General features: G+C 39.2%; 1 protein-coding gene across 1 annotated transcript; it reads right to left on the reverse strand.

Annotated features, from left to right (window-relative positions):
• Positions 1–10,047: 10,047 nt before the first annotated feature.
• On the reverse strand, positions 10,048–18,872 carry LOC139314830 (serpin B8-like). The gene is made up of 7 exons (XM_070940749.1): positions 18,667–18,872; positions 16,129–16,306; positions 14,663–14,803; positions 14,024–14,141; positions 13,535–13,677; positions 12,581–12,736; positions 10,048–11,101 (listed from the first exon to the last, which is right to left on the reverse strand). The coding sequence occupies exons 1-7, from the start codon at positions 18,831–18,833 to the stop codon at positions 10,697–10,699; spliced, it is 1,308 nt and encodes a 435-aa protein (XP_070796850.1). The 5' UTR covers positions 18,834–18,872; the 3' UTR covers positions 10,048–10,696.
• Between the last annotated feature and the right edge of the window lie 1,031 nt (positions 18,873–19,903).

Raw genomic sequence — 19,903 nt, forward strand, 5'->3', positions numbered from 1 at the left:
ATAGGCAGCCGGCTCCCCTCCGGGAAGCCCTTGCAGCCGGCGCTTCTGGGGCTGGGTGGGGCCTGCCCGAGCCCGGCTCTGACTGCCCCCTCCCCCGGCCACCCCGTGAATTAGCCTCACCCGCCGCTGCTGCTCATCTCACTCGCCAGCCGCTCTCGGGGCTCTGTCCAAAGAACACCTGGCAATGAGGCTGCCTGGGTCCGCCGAGCGGGAACCCTCCATCCATCGCCTAGCCTGAATCACACCTGACCCAGCGCTACCACGGGCCCCGAAGTCAGAAAGACCAGCCGCTAACCAGCGCTATGCGAATCCGGTCAGTGAGCGGGAGATGGAGGCAACTGGAGCCTCGGGATTGCCTTTGACCAGTGCCGCCTTTGATTCCCAGGTGGGCGCTCTGGCAGTTCACGGAGCCTACACCAGAATTTCGGCCTCTGGCACAAAAAGAGCTCCGGGGAGGCTTTGGGGGCGGAAACGGCCAGGAGGGATGATGGCTGGCCCTCCTTTGTTTTGCCTGGAAGAGCAGGGGATTTAATCATTCCCCTGCCCTTGGTAGGTGGGGGGGGAGAACTGCACAGCAGGGGTCGAGTGGGGTGTGCATGGCTCCTGGCTTTGCTGCTTTCTTCCTTCAGGCGGGAAGCCCAAAACCAGCCTTAAACCCCCGCTGCACCCCCTCCCTCCCTCCCTTCCCTTCCCTTCCCTGCTATGCGTCTCCCTGTTGAGCCCCCAGAGAACATATGTGTAAGGAGGACGGAGGGGGCCCCCGGGTTTCTGCTGTGGTTCGGAGAGCTGCGAAGGTCTGGCCAGAAAAAGGTAAGGGCGATGGCGGGGGATGCAGAAGAGGCCGGCCCAGAGACAGAGATAAACAGAGAGAGAGGGAGAGAGAGACAGAGAGAGATACAGAGAGACAGGGGTGGGAGGGAGACACACACACACATAGAGAGATACAGAGAGAGAGAGTGGGAGAGAGAGACACATAGAGATACAGAGAGGGGAGAGAGAGAGCATAGAGATACAGAGAGAGGGAGAGAGACACAGAGAGAGATACAGTCGGGGAAGAGAGAGAGACAGAGAGATACAAAGAGAGAGGGGGAGACAGAGAGGGAGGATTTTGTGGTTCCCATTGTTTTTTAGCAACCGGTTCTCTGCCCTAATCACCAGCTGGGTAGGCGTGGCTCGGGGGCTGTCATGTGACTGATGAAAGTGAGTGATGATGAGTTGGCCATGCCCACCAAATGTTCGTGGAGAGTTTGGGACTTCAGCCTCGCTCTTTTAGCCCAGCGGAAGCACCAGACTGGGCCACAGCAACGCGTGGCCGGGTACAGCTAGTATAAAAATAAAAATAAAATAAAATAAAATAATATAATATTTGTGCAGATTTCTGAGATTTAGTGTGTTTCTGTAGTGTTTCACTCTAACTACACAAACACACAAAATCTCACAAAGCTGTATGTGGAATTTTGTGTGTGTAAAGTGTGAAAGTTGGTTTTTTGGGCTTTTTGTGACTGTGTGAAGTTCCTGCTTGTTGCAGGGGCCATTTTGGGTCTAGCACAGCTACTTTTATATTGTGGGTGAGCCAGTTGTGTTGTGTTGTGTTGTGTGTGTGTAAAGTGTGAAAGTTGTTTTTTTGGGCTTTTTGTGGCTGTGTGAGGTTCCTGCTTGTTGCAGGGGCCATTTTGGGTCTAGCACAGCTGCTTTTACATTGTGGGTGAGCCAGTTGTGTTGTGTTGTGATTTGTAGGTTAAAAAAGGGCAAAGAAGTGACATTGACTTGGCCACGCCCACTCAGTCACCTTACCACCAAGCTCCGCCCACTAATTAAGCCACGCCCACAGAACCGGTAGCAAAAAAATTTAGATTTCACCCCTGGTCTTTTCCCTTTTAGCATTGAACCTACAATGGGCCACACAGTTTATGGATTATGATTGTAATTGTAGTATAGTTAGACCCTGTATAATTGACAGACTGGTTTTATTATTGTTTTTAGTTGTTATTTATTATTTTATCCTAGAATTTTTAATTGTATATTTACTGAGCGTTTTTATTTCTTCTGGTCTCTGGTCTAAGACTGCAATAAATTGATTGAAAATGTAACCAGCAGAAGTGATAATCCATTTCTCACAGTGCTAATACTGTACAATGTCTCATTACTTTTACATTACTGGTTCTTCTACTACATTTTATTCTGTTAACTGGATGCATAGTGCTTATTGGTTGCCCTTTGGCTGTATTACAGAATTCATTCATTCACGATTTCTAATAGGGTTTGTTTTTTTAAGTTTGTGCATTTAGAAGATTTGATAGATAGCTGTGATGGAGAGAGAGGGGAGGCAATACCCACCAGCCTTTTTATCCCCCTTACCACTTTCAATATCAAAATAATGAATTTAATCAAGTGGACACTTGGCTCAAATGGATATCCATTCCATGCTGTTAATCCAATAAATAATTTTTTATCCTACAGGTCATCATTGTCTTCCAACTGGCCACTTAACGAAGTTACAACAGTCCATCCCAGAGGTTACTTATGATGTCGTCTCAGAGTTAAGCTACCTTGGCACACATCTTGTGATTATGTGATTGTATTTTGGGCACTTGGCAATTGATTCACTTTTATGGCGAATGGTGCCATGACCACAATTTTTTTGCCAGTTTCCAGGTTTCACTTCCAGTTTCTAGCAAAAAATGCCCATTGGTGAAAAGGGATTTCCTTAACAACTGCATGTTCACTTAAAGACCATCATTATAACTATCATAGCACTAAATCTGGTCACATAATATTGCAAGTTATGACCGCAAAAACTTAAGACTGTAATTCTGGGCTCGATTAAAGTCAAGGACTAGTTGAAATGCAATTTGGGCATAACTGATGAGTGTCAGTGATATGTGACTGAATAATATAAACCAGTGGTCCCCACTTTTTGACTACATGGATCGGCGGCAGTGGGGGAGCAGAAGCGTTTGTGCACTCAATCTAATCCCGTGCATATGCAAATGAAGCTTTGCATGCTCATCTGATGCTTGCCTGGTCTAGTTCCCAACAGACCATGGACTGGTACAGGGCCATGGACCACGGGTTGGGCACCTGTGATGTAAAGAGTCTTATCACCATACCAACTGTTAAATAAATTTGGAAGCAACACAATCAAATGCTCTTTTATTTCAATATTGATTACATGAAAGACTGCAGGAAAATAAGAATTATATAAGGTAAATATCATTTGTAAATACTTGAGTAGCATAGAATCAAATTGCTTGATTAAATGATGATCACAAAAATATGTATGATCATTCTAACACTTGCTATTATAAGCAAAGCAGAGGCAACTACAGCTAGCCATGACATCATTCTGATAACAAACCATGATGTCACAATGGAAGCTGAGCTGACTGCACTTGTATCATCACATGGAAATGGATACTGGGCAAATACATAGTTACATCTGTGATGTAATACCTTGATTCATGCTTAGCAACTATTTCCCCATTGCCCACATTCCTATAAACAAAGCAATTTTGCAGGATTCATCTACCAGTCAGAACACTTATACTAAAATCTTATTTTCTTGAATTGATTAGAAATGATTCTATCCTGGAAAGAAAGAATTAAAATCCAGTATTATGGAGTATTACGAAGGAACTATCTCTACCCTAATTACAGAGAAGATTGTAAGTGTGATAGTGAAAGTTGAGTACTACATGTTTTAAACAAATCTGATGAGGAATTAAGGGTCAGAGCCATTGTACCAAAATATGCTGGATGCACCCATTATGGAGAACTATACCTACCATAGAACAGGGTGCTGTTTGTAGATCACAGCTTAATCAAAAAGAGGAATGGATGGTCAACTATGACATTTAATGGCAACCTTGCACTGAGAAATACTAAGGTTATTCCAGTGGCAGCAACTGCCTCAGTCCCTTCTTCGTTGACTTCTATGAATGATTTGTGAACAACTTCAGATATGACTAAATCATTGTTAGTTGACATTCCAGAGAAGTCTGTCTTGTCCTAATCAAATGCATCTGTCATTCCCTTGTTTCTCAGAACCGGCTTCAGGTCATATTTTTCTTCCAATTTAAATTTGGGAAAGGAGAGATCAATTTCTGTTGGGGCCATCCTCTCTGGATTGATCCAGTCCATGAGTTTCTCATACGTAATTTCTCTCTCCAGCTAAAATAAGATGAAAAGCATTAAAGGAGAAAGAAATTCCTAGTTACGTGACACTATGACTTATCCTGATACTGACACAAGTATGATGCAGGGGCTCACAATGAGAGAAAAATTCTTAAATCTTACGAACAGTTGCAAATTCTTGTATTTCCTAGAACATTAGGAAAGATAATTAAGTCACAAAAATAGTGTAGACCTTGGACCCAGGAGAAAAAGTAGGAATATAAGTGTAACTTTAATGTCTATTCAAAGTACATCCATTTCTAACTCAATTACATTCTTTAAATAACATTTGGAATATAACCAGATCCACCTGGCAGAATCACTAGTTCTAGAATTGTTTATCCAACAGCCCAGACAAATTTATATATATATAAATATATATATATATATATATATATATATATATATATATATATATATATATATATTACATCAGAGAAAACTCGTGCTGATAATAAATATTTTTACAATGAATCAGGTTTCTATTAAAAATTTATAGCAATTTTTATTCCAGAAAACCCAATAATTTACAATTATGCGATTAAAAAAATGAAAACTATTAAAGGAGGTAGAAATTCCTAGTTATATGATATTATGACCTATCCTGATACTAATACAAGTATGATGCAGGTGTTCACAATGACTGAAAAATCCTGAAAGTCATAAATGTAGGTCTTAGAACCAGGAGAAAAAGTAGGAATATAAATGTAGCTTTATATTCAAAGTACATCAATTTCTAACTCAATAGATTATTAACAAATATGTGAAATATAAGCCAGATCCACCTGGCAGAGTCACTAGGCATGTCAAACTCAAGGCCCTTGGTCAGATCCGGTGTTTAAATCTGGCACACCGAGCCCACCTGGAAATAGCAAAGAACCGACCCATGGTGCCTCTGGCAGCCCAAACGGAGTGCCCACAACCTGTTTTGGCTGGCAGGATGCTGTAGGAGACGTCCATCCTGCCTCTCTCCCTCCCCACTCCCAGCTGGCACATGGAGGAGACTACAATGCTGATCTGGCCCTCGAAGAAATCCAGTTTGACACCGCTGCAGTTCTAGAATTGTTTACCCAGCAGCCAGGGGTGGGTTCTAAATTTTTTTACTACTGGTTCTGTGGGCGTGGCTTATTTTGTGAGTGTGACTTGATGGTCATATGACAATTCTTTAGGATTTAGCAGAGGTACTGGTCTACCAGGATTTTAACTGCTTGCAGAGCTGTCCCAGTTTACCCAGTATGAAGAGGAAATATGCAAGCAGTTTGGGGAGTGGCGTCAAGCTGGCCATGCCCATCCAGTTGGCCCACCCACCCAGTCAGCCACACCTGACCACATGGCCACAACTGCCTGGTCCCCCAAGGTCAATCACAGCCCTGATGCAGCCCTCAATGAAACATGCAATGTAAGAGACAATTGGTCGTCAGCTTGAGTGATGCAGAAACCGAATCTAAAAATATAATACTTATATGCAGTAGGTTGTTCACTAAATAGAGGTGTACCAGGAGTGGGTTATACTTAGAAAGATAGAGAATCACTTGATATACAATTCCAACATATTGAGTTTGGAGTGAGTTCTTTCATTGGTTAATATCGGTTGACATATCTCTGATGGAGCACACGTGCTCCATAACTCTAATATGTGGCATATAACATACCACAGGATCCCATAATATAGTTAATATACCCCAAAGGTGCTTTTTCAAAAGGCAACTGGGCTTTTTTCCCCCTTGAAGTTGTTTCGCTTCTTATCCAAGAAACTTTTTCAGTTCTGTAACTGAACTGAAGAAGCTTCTTGGATAAGAAGCGAAACAACTTCAAGGAAAAGCAAAGACCAGTTGCCTTTTGAAAAAGCACCTTTGGGAGAACCATGACCTGGATGACTGAGAATCTCCATAGACATTCTTAGTACAATTATAGGAGATGAACAGGCTGAGCTGGAGGGTGCAGTAAAACACACAATCAGTTTAGAGTCATTGAACAGTCTCAAGGGACCCAAGTCTAGTTCCCCATGAATTTCACTGACCCTTATTGTACCACCAATTTAGCTTGGTCATTGCACAGCCATGAGGGACCCAAGTCCAGCCCCTCTTGAATTCCATTGACATTTGTCTAGTGCCAATTTAGCTTTACATTCTTGCATATAGATGACAAGAGTAACCTCTTAGTGCTTTGAATTCAACCGCTGTTCCTGATTATTTGTGCCTAACATCAATCTCGTTAAAGCTCATCTTCATATTCAGGAGATGTCTTTATATCATAATGAGTTTTCAAGGAATGAACGTCAATATCCTCAATGGTTTGAACCAGTTCTCTTATCAGGCTGTACCAAGCTTTCTATGTATCTTCAAGAATTAGAAACATTTATCAAAGAAACTCCTAATGACTGAAAACATGAATCAAAATCCACCCCCACCCCCACCACCCCCGATGTTGCCATCACACACAAAGTTTTCAGGTTCAGTACAGCATAAAATTATTCCAGAATAAAATCATTCATCACAACTGATTGAAAATGATAACTTTAAAGAAGCAATTAGTGGGGCTAGCTTGGTTCTTCCTATGGTTAAAAAATTGCTGATACATTGTCAAAAATAAGGAAGAGTACTGTGAAAAATAGAACAAAACAGGAAATAGATAGTCATGCACTGTGTACATGCACATTTTATTTATATACAATATTGATGGCAGAATTGGTCTCTTCCTTTATTTTATTTTTTCAGGTTGTCTACATCCTATGAAAATTTTTTAGTTCCTTTTGTTGGGTTGAAATGAAGCACCTGATAACAGACTTGTAAGAATAATTCCTGGAAAGATAAATGCAATGTCTTTTCTTCTTAATGGCAGTAAATAACAAATATCCAATATCCAAGTAAATATCCAAATTTAAAGAGCATCTGGCTTAAAATGTTTGCTCACTTACTGTCTAAACACATTTAATTTCAATCCTAAAACTTGAAAACCCTTTGAATTTCCTAGCTATGCTTCTCTTGGTTTGGACCTTATTGACATTTCATCTTTTAAAAATGTATGATAGTTTGCATGTTCAGAATAATAAACAGTTTTTTAAAAAAATGTATAAACTATGTGTGAGGATAAAATGGCTGTCATTCATATCAAATTGCTCAGGGGAAATATTAGGAATATTTGCTGCTTTGAGTTATATAGAGTATAAAAGCTAGGGAGAGTCCACAATAGAGAAACCAGCACATATTGTAGGTAGTCCTCGACTTACAACCTCAATTGGGTCCAGAATTTATATTGTTAAAGAAGGCAGTTAAGTGAGTCACATTTTATGTCCTCTTTTCCTGGGTTGTTAAGCAAATTGGTGCAGTTAAGTGAATCATGTGATTGTTAATAGCAATAGCACATAGATTTACAGAATATTCCACTTCATACACTCTCCAAGCAGTTTACAATGTCAGCATATTGCCCCCAACTATCTGATTCTGCATTTTCCATAATAAGGAATCTAGTTATTCTGCAGCTTCACTACTAGGTAATAATTCATTTATTACTATTAATAAAGTATGCCCTGCTATATTGTGAATTTTTAGGGTATTATGCGAAATTTTGTGACTCTTGTGGGATGGTGAATATAGTAGCAGATAATGTAACCCATTAATCCTCCAAGACAAACTCTCCTCATCATGGATCAAGGCTGTCGAGTCCAACCTTGCCAAATCAGACTTCTCCCCAGCTTCAATACTCAAGGTGGACTATGACTTAGCAAGATAAACCTTCCGACAAAGGGTGGAGGACATTGAGAGGCAGGTGGACTTAGGGAAAGCTCTGCTGTTTCTGGCTCCAGATGCCATGAGATGTGGCATCATGTTGTTGCTCCTGCCAGCTATCTTAGTCAGTTGGAGTCAGCAAACCACTGGAAAGCATTTTCACTCACACAGTGCCCTGCACTTCCATCGGCCGTCCTATACGGCAAGTATAAGAGGATACTATTGACAGAAAGACTCTGTTCCTGTGGCTCAGGATAGGTGGAGATTGTGGGTCACATGATCCTTAGATGTTCCTTCTACAGAGAGTTTTTTTTTAGTCTTTTTCCTTTTAGCATTGAACCTACAACGGGCCACACAGTTTATGGATTGTGATTGTAATTGTAGTATAGTTAGACCCTGTATAATTGAGAGACTGGGTTTTATTATAGATTTTAGTTGTCATTTTATTATTTTATCCTAGAATTTTTAATTGTATATTTACTGAGCATTTTTATTTCTTTTGGTCTCTGGTCTAAGACTGTAATAAATTGATTGAAAATGTAACCAGCAAAAGTGATAATCCATTTCTCACAGTGCTAATACTGTACAATGTCTCATTACTTTTACATTACTGGTTCTTCTACTACATTTTATTCTGTTAACTGGATGCACAGTGCTTATTTGTTGCCCTTTGGCTGTATTACAGAATTCATTCATTCACGATTTCTAATAGGGTTTTTTATAAGTTTGTGCACTTAGAAGATTTGATAGATGGATCAGTGGGATATGCCATGCTGTGATGGAGAGAGAGGGGAGGCAATACCCACCAGCCTTTTTATTTACCTTGCCATATTCAATATCAAAATAATGAATTTAATTTAATGGACATTTGGCTCAAATGGATATCCATTCTATCCTGTTACAACAGTCCTCCCCAGAGCTACTTATGATGTGGTTAAGCTACCCAGGCACACATCTTTTGGTTATGTGATTGTATTTTGGGCATTTGGCAACTGACTCACCTTTATGGCAAGTGCCCGGTGGTCCCATGACCACCTGGATCGGCGACAGTGGGGGAGTGGAAGGGTTTGTGCACTCAATCTAATCTCGTGCATATGCAAATGAAGCTTTGCATGCTCATCTGATGCTTGCGTGGTCCAGTTCCCAACAGACCATGGACTGATACTAGGCCACGGACCAGGGGTTGGGGACCTGTGATGTAAAGAGTCTTATCACCATACCAACTGTTAAATAAATTTATTTAACAGTTATTTAACATGATTTCTAATAGGTTTTTTTTTTAAAGTTTGTGCATTTAGAAGATTTGATAGATAGCTGCGATGGAGAAAGAGGAGAGGCAATACCCACCAGCCTTTTTATCCACCTTACCACTTTCAATATCAAAATAATGAATTTAATCAAGTGGACACTTGACACTTGCATATCCATTCCATGCTGTTAATCCAATAAATAATTTTTTATCCTACAGGTCATCATTGTCTTCCAACTGGCCACTTAATGAAGTTACAACAGTCCATCCCAGAGGTTACTTATGATGTTGTCTCAGAGTTAAGCTACCTTGGCACACATCTTGTGATTATGTGATTGTATTTTGGGCACTTGGCAATTGATTCACTTTTATGGCGAATGGTGCCATGACCACAATTTTTTTGCCAGTTTCCAGGTTTCACTTCCAGTTTCTAGCAAAAAATGCCCATTGTGGAAAATGGATTTCCTTAACAACCGCATGTTCACTTAAAGACCATCATTATAAAGATCATAGCAATAAATCTGGTCTCATAATATCTTATGTGACTTATGACCGCAAAAACGTAAGACTGTAATTCTGGGCTTTAAAGTCAAGGACTAGTTGAAATGCAATTTGGGCATAACTGATGAGTGTCAGTGATATGCGACTGAATAATATAAACCAGTGGTCCCCACTTTTTGACTACATGGATCGGCGGCAGTGGGGGAGCAGAAGGATTTGTGCAGTCAATCTAATTCTGTGCATATTGAAATGAAGCTTTGAATGCTCATCTGACACTTGTGTCGCCCAGTTCCCAACAGACCATGGACTGGTATAGGGCCACGGACCAGGGATTGGGACCTGTGATGTAAAGAGTCTTATCACCATACCAACTGTTAAATAAATTTGGAAGCAACATAATCAAATGCTCTTTTATTTCAATATTGATTACATGAAAGACTGCAGGAAAATAAGAATTATATAAGGTAAATATCATTTGTAAATATTTGAGTAGCATAGAATCAAATTGCTTGATTAAATGATGATCACAAAAATACGATAAGCAATAAGAATGTTTGCTCATTCTAACAGTTGCTATTATAAGCAAAGCAGAGGCAACTACAGCTAGCCATGACATCATTAAATAACAAAACATGATGTCACAATGGAAGCTGAGCTGACTGCACTTGTATCATCACATGGAAATGGATATTGGGCAAATGCATAGTTACATCTGTGATGTAATACCTTGATTCATGCTTAGCAACTATTGCTAAGCTCCCCATTGCCCACATTCCTATAAACAAAGCAATTTTGCAGGATTCATCTACCAGTCAGAACACCTGTACTAAAATCTTATTTTCTTGAATAGATTAGAAATGATTCTATCCTGGAAAGAAAGATTTAAAGTCCTGTATTATGGAGTATTACGAAGGAACTATCTCTACCCTAATTACAGAAAAGATCGTAAGTGTGATAGTGAAAGCTGAGTACTACATGTTTTAAACAAATCTGATGAGGAATTAAGGGTCAGAGCCATTGTACCAAAATATGCTGGATGCACCCATTATGGAGAACTATACCTACCAAGGAACAGGGTGCTGTTTGTAGTTCGCAGCTTAATCAAAAAGAGGAATGGATGGTCAGCTATGACAGTGAATGGCAACCTTGCACTGTAAAATCCAAAGGTTATTCCAGTGGCAGCAGCTGCCTCAGTCCCTTCTTCATTGACTTCTATGAATGATTTGTGAACAACTTCAGATATGACTAAATCATTGTTAGTTGACATTCCAGAGAAGTCTGCCTTGTCTTCATCAAATGCATCCGTCATTCCCATGCTTCTCAGAACCGGCTTCAGGTCATATTTTTCTTCCAATTTAAATTTGGGAAAGGAGAGATCAATTTCTGTTAGGGCCATCCTCTCTGGATTGATCCAGTCCATGAGTTTCTCATATGTAATTTCTCTCTCCAGCTAAAATAAGATGAAAAGCATTAAAGGAGAAAGAAATTCCTAGTTACGAGACACTATGACTTATCCTGATACTGACACAAGTATGATGCAGGGGCTCACAATGACAGAAAAATCCTGAAATCTTACAAAACAGTTGCAAATTCTTGTATTTCCTAGAACATTAGGAAAGATAATTAAGTCACAAAAATAGTGTAGACCTTGGACCCAGGAGAAAAAGTAGGAATATAAGTGTAACTTTACTGTCTCTTCAAAGTACATCCATTTCTAACTCAATTACATTCTTTAAATAACATGTGGAATATAACCAGATCCACCTGGCAGAATCACTAGTTCTAGAATTGTTTATCCAACAGCCCAGACAAATATATATATATATATATATATATATATATATATATATATGTATGTATGTATGTATGTATGTATGTATGTATGTATGTATGTATATATATATATATATATATATATATATATATATATATATATATATATACACACACACATATATATATATATATACATATATTTTTGTAGCTCCAGCTCAGTAGAATCACATCTACTCGGTTCTGGGAAAACTCACGTGCTGATAATGAATATTTTTACAATTTATTCAGGTTTGTATTAAATATTTATCCCAATTTTTATTCCAGAAAACCCAATAATTTACAATTATGCTAAAAGTAAAAGGAATTCTAAAAGAAAAGTAAACAACGAGACCTAGTTTGGTGTAGCAGTTAAAAGCACTGGGTTATAAATCATCACTTTGATCTGAATTATGAGATTTGGTGATTTGGGGCCAGTCACACTCTCTTAGCCCTAGGAAGCAGGCAAGGGCAAACAACTTCTGAAAATGTTGCCAAATAAACTACTTGAATTTCTCCAGACAGTTGCCAGAAGCTAAACCTTAGTTGAAGGCACATACCCAACAGTGGTGGGTTGCTTACGGTTGGGAGGCTCCGCTCACCAACCCCAACATCATCAGAACGCTTCTGCACATGCGAAGCAAACGCGTGTGGATGGCTCCATTGTAAACCGGTAGTAAAGGTAAGTAGAACCCACCCCTGATACTCACACACAAAAATACCTCAGCTATATGAACTTGTTTATTCTTTCCTTCAAGACATGAACCTTGGTAGCTGTTTCAACATGAAACAGTATAAACTGAAGAATCAAAAACTGAATCCCTTGCATTTGAATAATATCAGAAGAAATACTGTACATTATTGGCAACCTTATCAACTGCCTTGTACACAACAGCTACAGATGGAATCCCCCTTTGTATACAATACTTTGAAATATAAATGCATTCGCTGGTGTTTTTTAGACTCTTTTTTTTTTTTGGCATCTTTTCAAAATAAGGGAAAATACAAGTCAACTATAATGGCAGAAAGCCAAGCTTCAATATTAAAAAGAACAGCGTACATCTAGTACCAGAGATGGACAAGGGCTTAAATTCTGTTTCATGAAAGAAAAACTCACCTTTTCCAATCCAGTAATCTCATCAGGGAGCAGAATGATCATGCTCAAGTAATCATTATCGTATGGAATCTCAAGAATGGAAATCCGATCGGCTGATATGTGGGCCATGTTGTATTCTCCTTTCCTGAACATCATCTGCACTGTTTTCTTTTCTTTCTACAGGTGGGGAAAATGTGTGTTAGAAGAAATCATTCAAATAAATGCAAATAATTCTACCATGTATTTATCCTTAGGGTTTTTTTCCCCTCTGCTTAAATCTTTCATCTTTTGCTTAAGACAAACTGAGGATTTACAGTATATGACAATTTATCATGTCTTAGCAATCCACCAGTCTTTATACATAGTGATCATTTACTTTTCACAGAATTTGAATAATTTTAGAATATTAAGGATTAGATTTTAAAAAAACAGACAAAGATTATGATCTTTAGGAAAACGAACTATCAATTCTGTGAGGAAAAGAATGGAATGAAACACAGGTCAGTGGTTTTAATCAGCAGTTTTGTCAAATGAACAGAATTTTATAATATCAAAACTAGGCTTGCTTGTGGAGAGCAACATAGAAACATATTGTGCCTGTTCCTCCTCCATCGAATACGTCCAAGTGATAATACATAATAGATCCACATTCTCAGCAAATATATTCACTAAACACTCCGTAGTTATTGCGGCTAATCACATAGAATTAGTGGGAGTGGTGCTGCACTAAAAATCCCTGTGCAAAGTTTTAATGGGAGAAAAGTCTGAATAGCTACACACAAAGCCTAAAGGATTTAAGATGACTGATCTTCATGATTCATCCATTTCCACGAAGATCAATAAAATGGAAGGAGTAAGCAATTTCTTTGCTACAGGAATTTTTCAAATTAATTCCACACTTGCTTCAGATATATGCAAAATAACACAATTAAAAATATTCAGAATGTCTCTTTTATTCTGTTAATAAATGAATACCTTGTTAATCCAGAAGGGTTTTTCCTCTGTGTAATTTTTGTTGAATTTATTTGCCCAGTTTCCTTTGAAATAGATAGCGTTCACCAAAACCAGTTTTGTAAGTGAATCAATTATTCCAGGGACAAGCAGATCCTGAATTTTACCTTTGAAAGATTTTTTTTTTTAAAAAAACTGTTTTAATTGACGGATAAGATTTATTATTTATTATTTTAGTTGCCCATCTTATATCATTATTTAGTAAGGTTATTACACACATACAAGTTAAACAGCAGGCAAGTTAAATAATGGAAATATGCTCAGATGTGTCTATCAATAAAACCAATAATCTATTTATGGCTAGAATTTCATCTCAGGTTTGATGACCTTCTATAGCAAGTAATGGTTAACTATGGTGGGTTTGCCTGCCTTGTCTGTCTCTCTCACAGGCACACAGAATATTGCATATCTTACTTAATGCAGCTACTAATTAACTCTTATTATCATTCTCACCTGATGTTTTTTCTTCTACCCAGGCATTTATATGTCTTCTTGAATCTTCTGAAGCTTGTGTAAAGTTAAGTTTCTCCAGACCTGCATGGTAGAATCTCTGAGTGGATTCTATAAATGACTTAAGAAACAATGACATCTCAACAACAGAAGCAAATATAAAGAACAAGAATTGATTTTGTCTCATTTTTCTTTGACCTAACAATCTGGAAATTATTTATTACAACAATACTTACAGTGTAATTATTTATTACACTGAATATTACCTAAAACCAGTCAATGCCATAGGGCAGCCTAGAAAAACTATATCAGATATTAGGAAGTATATGGAATTATCCTAAATTAACATAGTTTATTCAAAATGTATCTGGCAATTATAAGTAACAGGGTTCTATTTACGACTTTTATTTGAAAGTTCTATATTTAGGAACAGCCTATTGTGTATTCCTGTAACATTCCCAGTAAAAGCAGCTAGACTTTTAAATTTCCTCTCTAGATAATTCAATGAACCAAATAAAGCTACAGGAATATTTGGTACTTTATTAGAGCCAAACTTCAATTGCAATGAGATAGGCAAACATTAGAACAAACACAACATTTATGATTGTTTCCAGCCAGTTCTCCAACATGTATGTAACTTACTGCAAGAAAATCATATGATGTTTCTCCAAAGAGCTGGTTGACTAGACTGAGGCTAGTCTGGTTTGAGACTGGTTTGTTGATATCAGCAATAAGTTTCTCAAATCTTTGGTGAACCTCTCCATCGTTGGGTATACAGAGCACCTATAAGATGACATATGCTTAATCAAATTAAGTTTAACATTAATTCAAAATGTAATACCACAATAGCAGACCTTGGAAAACATACATATTTCAAATGATCTCTATATATTTTGGAGGTAAATTATTTGAAGGATTACCTGCAGATGTATAGCTTTTAAAGTTAATGGCTAAAGAAAGCCAAACAGTATTGGGCCTAGTTAATATTTGGGTAGTGCTTGAACCCCAAGCTTACAGAAGTGGCTGATTGTTTTTTTTTTAAACCCTTCCTTAAAGGCAACTGATTCCTCACTGTTGCCCAGGAAATTGATATAGTACGGGTGTCCATAAAGTTCCTAAAATTTAAGCTTGACCTGACTTTCCTGCACATGTTTGGACTATTCCATGTTTGAAAGTCCTAGTCCATCTTTCCATTCCCCAAGTTCAGAGTTCCTTTTATTTAAAAGAAAATGAAGTCAATTTTAGGACTTAAACTGGAGGTAGCATGTTTTTCCTACCACAGCATATCATTAAATTGTCCTGATCTGGGGGTAATTGTAGTAAAGGGTATCTCTAGGATCCACAAAAATGGTTTTTCAAACTGTGGGACTTCAATTTAAAGACTTTTGTCCAAAGTAATACCATTTGCTAAGAGCCATGGTGGCGCAGTAGTTAGAATGCAGTATTGCAGGCTAACTCATTGCTCACATCAGGAGTTTGATTCTGAATGGCTCAATGTTGACTCAACCTTCCATCCTTCTGAGGTTGGTAAAATGAAGACCCAGATTGTGGGAGGCAATATGCTGGCTCTGTAAACTGCTTAGAGAGGGCTGTAAAGCACTACGAAGTAGTAAATAAGTCTTAGTGCTATTGCTATTTCCATAATCAGCAGTTGCCATAATGACCTTGAAGAAGTCAAGCACAGAGGGCTGAATCCCTATCAGACTTCCTATGCATGCTGTTTACATTCCAAGCAAATAGGAGCTGCTCCCATCCTCATGCAAACAGAACCCCAAATCTGGATGAGAATTGGGAGCAGAGTTAAATAATCTTGATAATAATGGCATCTGTTGAGCTTGCTGCATTTTTCAAAAGCTAATCAGAAAGTTGGCAATCGCATAAACAGCATCATTTTAGGAGTGTAGCCAGGTTGAGTTGATGGGTGTACTTGGAACTTTTTAGACCAGATGCTAGATTAGCCGCCCACAGTTGCATGATTGCAAAATGGGCATCATATAAATTTAATAAATGAATAAAATAGATGTTCTCATAACTGGCTAGCAAGGGTGGGGACCAGATCACAGCCAACCCCCCCTTTTCCCTTTCTGATAAATTGTATCTTGATATACCTTTAATATCTGAGCTTCTGTGTTATTTCTGGCACCCAACGAGACCATTAGCAGTGCAGAAGATATACTCAAAGGAGAAAAAAACAAGTTTGGGGAAGAATCATTTGCAGTAACCTTCTTGAAGATGTTGAGGACAAATTTGATGTTTGACGCAGAAATGCTGTCCATGTTTTCAAGCCTGGAGAACAAATATAGTATGATAAACCACAGATTAGCGCCTAGATAATGAGATGACGAAAAAACATCCCATCCATGCAACTATTTTTTGTTCTACTTGAAAAATTATTCTACTTGCTTTAAGGAATATGATTTACAATATCTAGGTGACAAAATATAAGGGAACTCTCTCTCTCTCTCTTTACCTACCTACCTACCTACCTACCTACCTACCTACCTACCTACCTACCTACTACCTACCTACCTACCGTATTTTTCAGACGATAAGATGCACCTAAATTTAGAAGAGGAAAACAAAAAAAAAGTTTTTGGTCTCTGCACACACCATTTTCAGCCCTTTTTTGGGCTCCCCTTTTTCTTGTCTTTTTCCAATCTTTTTTTGCCCATTTTTGGGGCTTTTTCTGGCCCGTTTTTGAGGCTTTTTTCAGCCCGTTTTTGAGGTTTTTTTGACCTGTTTTCGAGGATTTTTCAGATTAATGTAAAATAATTAGATTACATATATTAGGTAATGTAAATGCTAATTTAAAAAGAAAATTAGAAGAAAATAGAGAAGTAGACCTCTTTCTAGTCAGACAATGCAACTCCTTCCTGTGAACTCAGATGGATCCCTGTTTCATAGCAACTGTGCTACAAATAGGCTGACTTAAGTATCAAGCAAACAGATATTTATGGTAAAAGAAGAAACAAACAGAAAGAGGATTAAAAAGAATTCAGTAAAGAGAAGATAAAGGTGGCTTTTAAGTAATAGATTATAGAAAAGTGCATAATCTGGAACTGAACACACTCAAAACCGTAGAAATGGTGGTAGACTTTAGGAGAAACCCTTCCATACTTCCACCTCTCACAATACTAGACTACACAGTATCAACAGTAGAGACCTTCAAATTTCTAGGTTCTACCATATCGCAAGATCTAAAATGGACAGCTAACATCAAAAACGTCATCAAAAAAGCACAACAAAGAATGTTCTTTCTGCGCCAACTCAGAAAGCTCAAATTGCCCAAGGAGCTGCTGAAACAGTTCTACAGAGGAATTATTGAGTCTGTCATCTGCACCTCTATAACTGTCTGGTTTGGTTCTGCAACTCAACAAGACAGACACAGACTTCAGAGGATAATTAGAACTGCAGAAAAAACAATTCCTACCAACCTGCCTTCCATTGAGGACCTGTATACTGCACGAGTCAAAAAGAGGGCTGTGAAAATATTTACAGACCCCTCACATCCTGGACACAAACTGTTTCAACTCCTACCCTCAAAACAACGCTATAGAGCATTGCACACCAGAACAACTAGACATAAGGACAGTTTTTTCCCGAACACCATCACTCTGGTAAACAAATAATTCCTCAACACTGTCAAATTATTTACTAAATCTGCACTACTATTAATCTTCTCATCGTTCCCACCACCCATCTCCTTCCACTTATGACTGTTGCTTGGATACTTATCACTTATATTGATATTGTTTCCTGATTGCTTATTTGTACCCTATGACTATCATTAAGTATTGTACCTTATGATTCTTGATGAACGTATCTTTTCTTTTATGTACACTGAGAGCATATGCACCAAGACAAATTCCTTGTGTGTCCAATCACACTTGGCCAATAAAGAATTCTATTCTATTCTATTCTATTCTATTCTATTCTATTCTATTCTATTCTATTCTATTCTATTCTATTCTATTCTATTCTAATTTTATTCTATTCTATTCTAGCCCAGCCCAGACTAGTCTAGCCTAGCCAAATGATTCGTTTAGGAGAATCCGAAATCATAGATGCTATTTATGACTCTGAGTTAGTTAACAAATCCTACAAACAATAAGCCTTTAGTTTTGCCTCCCAATATGTCCACTGTGGCTTCCACTAAATTTTATCATTTTTCTGTTGCTCAAGAGAATTTCTACCTCTTCTCTGCAAACGGTGTAGTCAAGAAATCTTTCGAAAAACTGGAAACTACCTTCCATATTAGAAAAGAACAAGAACAGCAATCCTAAACAATAGGAAGCAAACGTCTTGCCATCTTGTATCAGTCAGAGTAGAAAAGTAGTAACTTTATTAAGTTTTTCATCCTGCAGGATTTTGGCCGGCGCTCCCCCATTCAATGCAACAATACAGCAGTCCTATCAGGACACTGGGATGGACAATCCCAACTAGGCAGCACGTTGTCACCTTATAGTTAGGTGTTTGCATGATGCCAAAGGCACCAATCAACTCTATCACCAGAACATCTAAGTATTTATACAACAACGTCCCAACCAAGGGAGCCACAACAAACTGTCAATCAGCCCTAAATTGGGACTATCTGTTGCACCTACAGGAATTAGAACAAGACAGAGAGAAACATACAATGGTTGTACCTTGAAGAGGTAGTGTTCTGAACTGGTAGGGCAGTTACTGGAGACATCTGGCAGGAGAGAAACACTGACAAAGCTGCAATAAATCCTGGAAGAAGCAAAATGAACATTTTTGGAGTTCTGTCCTCCTTGATTTGACTTGACAGCCTCCAGGCACGATGACTCTCCATGAGCAATGGAGATCACTGGTTAGAGAAGAAGGAAAGGGCTAGAAGGGCAGGGGAGGAATCTGGACATGGAAAGGCGGATGTTCATGACTATCTCTTTAAACTTCCTGGGAGTGGCCCTTGGGCTCTAAAAACAGAAGTACACCATTGCAACATAATTTCTAGCTATCTTAATAAACCTATTCTATAGTTTGCGGGAAGGCCAGCAGCTACTAATCATAATTTTATATATAAGTGGTTAAACTTAAAAAAATCAAATTAAATTATTAAATACAGTGCCACACTGTCCAGAGACTAGCAGTAAAGGTTTCCTAGCAAATTTTGACTAATCTTGAAAAGTTAATGTTAGATCAGGCGCAGGAAATGAAGACGTGACCAGCTCGATACATTAGTAACTTTATTAGCTACAAAAGTAACAAGACAAGACTGCTGGCGCGCTGCCGGAGCTCTCCTTATATTCGCTCCGGCAGACGCACCGCCCCTTGACAGGGATTCAAATTTCCCGCCCGATGGCTAGCAGCCAATCAGGGCGGATGTCCTTATAAGGACATAACACTCCTCCCCCCTTAGTCCGGGAACTGTCAAACTTCGTCAACAAAAGTCACGTAATCGCGTAGGTACGTAGGACGCCTCGGCACCCTAGCTGACCTGCGCAGTCTCACTTCTTCTCCGTCTCCGGCCTGGATGGACGGGGCTCTTGCGTCTCCTGGTTCCCTCCCCGGAACCGGGCTTGGTTCGGCTGTCGAGTGTGCGGGGTCACCCTCAGCGCCTCCGGCCGGACCGCAAACCTTGGCTGGCTGGTTCTGGTGGTCTTCCTCCTGGCCTGTGGATCTATCGCCTCGTCTTGGTTGCTCGGTTCCGACCCGGGAAGAGCATCTGAGTCTCGGTAAGTCCCAGGCTGTCGCTTGCTCCTCCCTGGTCTCCCGGGCGCTGCAGTTCAGTTGCGGTCCGGCTTGCTGCCGTCTGGGTGGTGGTTCCACTCGGTGCCCTTGGGTCCGGCCCGCCGGCTGCGGTTGGTGCTGGCTCGTGGCATGCTGTTCGACCTCGCAGGGGCGGTGTCGGTCCCCTCGGTT

Source organism: Pituophis catenifer, unplaced genomic scaffold, assembly GCF_029215685.1.
Source record: "Pituophis catenifer annectens isolate HBS135680 unplaced genomic scaffold, rPitCat1.0.hap2 SCAF_3, whole genome shotgun sequence".
Lineage (NCBI taxonomy): Eukaryota > Metazoa > Chordata > Lepidosauria > Squamata > Colubridae > Pituophis > Pituophis catenifer.

Coding starts and splice junctions, on each gene's coding strand:
- LOC139314830 (XM_070940749.1), bottom strand. CDS start 18,833: ATGGAGAGTCATCGTGCCTGGAGGCTGTCAAGTCAAATCAAGGAGGAC. Junction 16,307..18,666: donor CAGAACACTACCTCTTCAAG/GTACAACCATTG, acceptor TTTGTTCTCCAG/GCTTGAAAACATGGACAGCA. Junction 14,804..16,128: donor CAGAAGCTCAGATATTAAAG/GTATATCAAGAT, acceptor GTCATCTTATAG/GTGCTCTGTATACCCAACGA.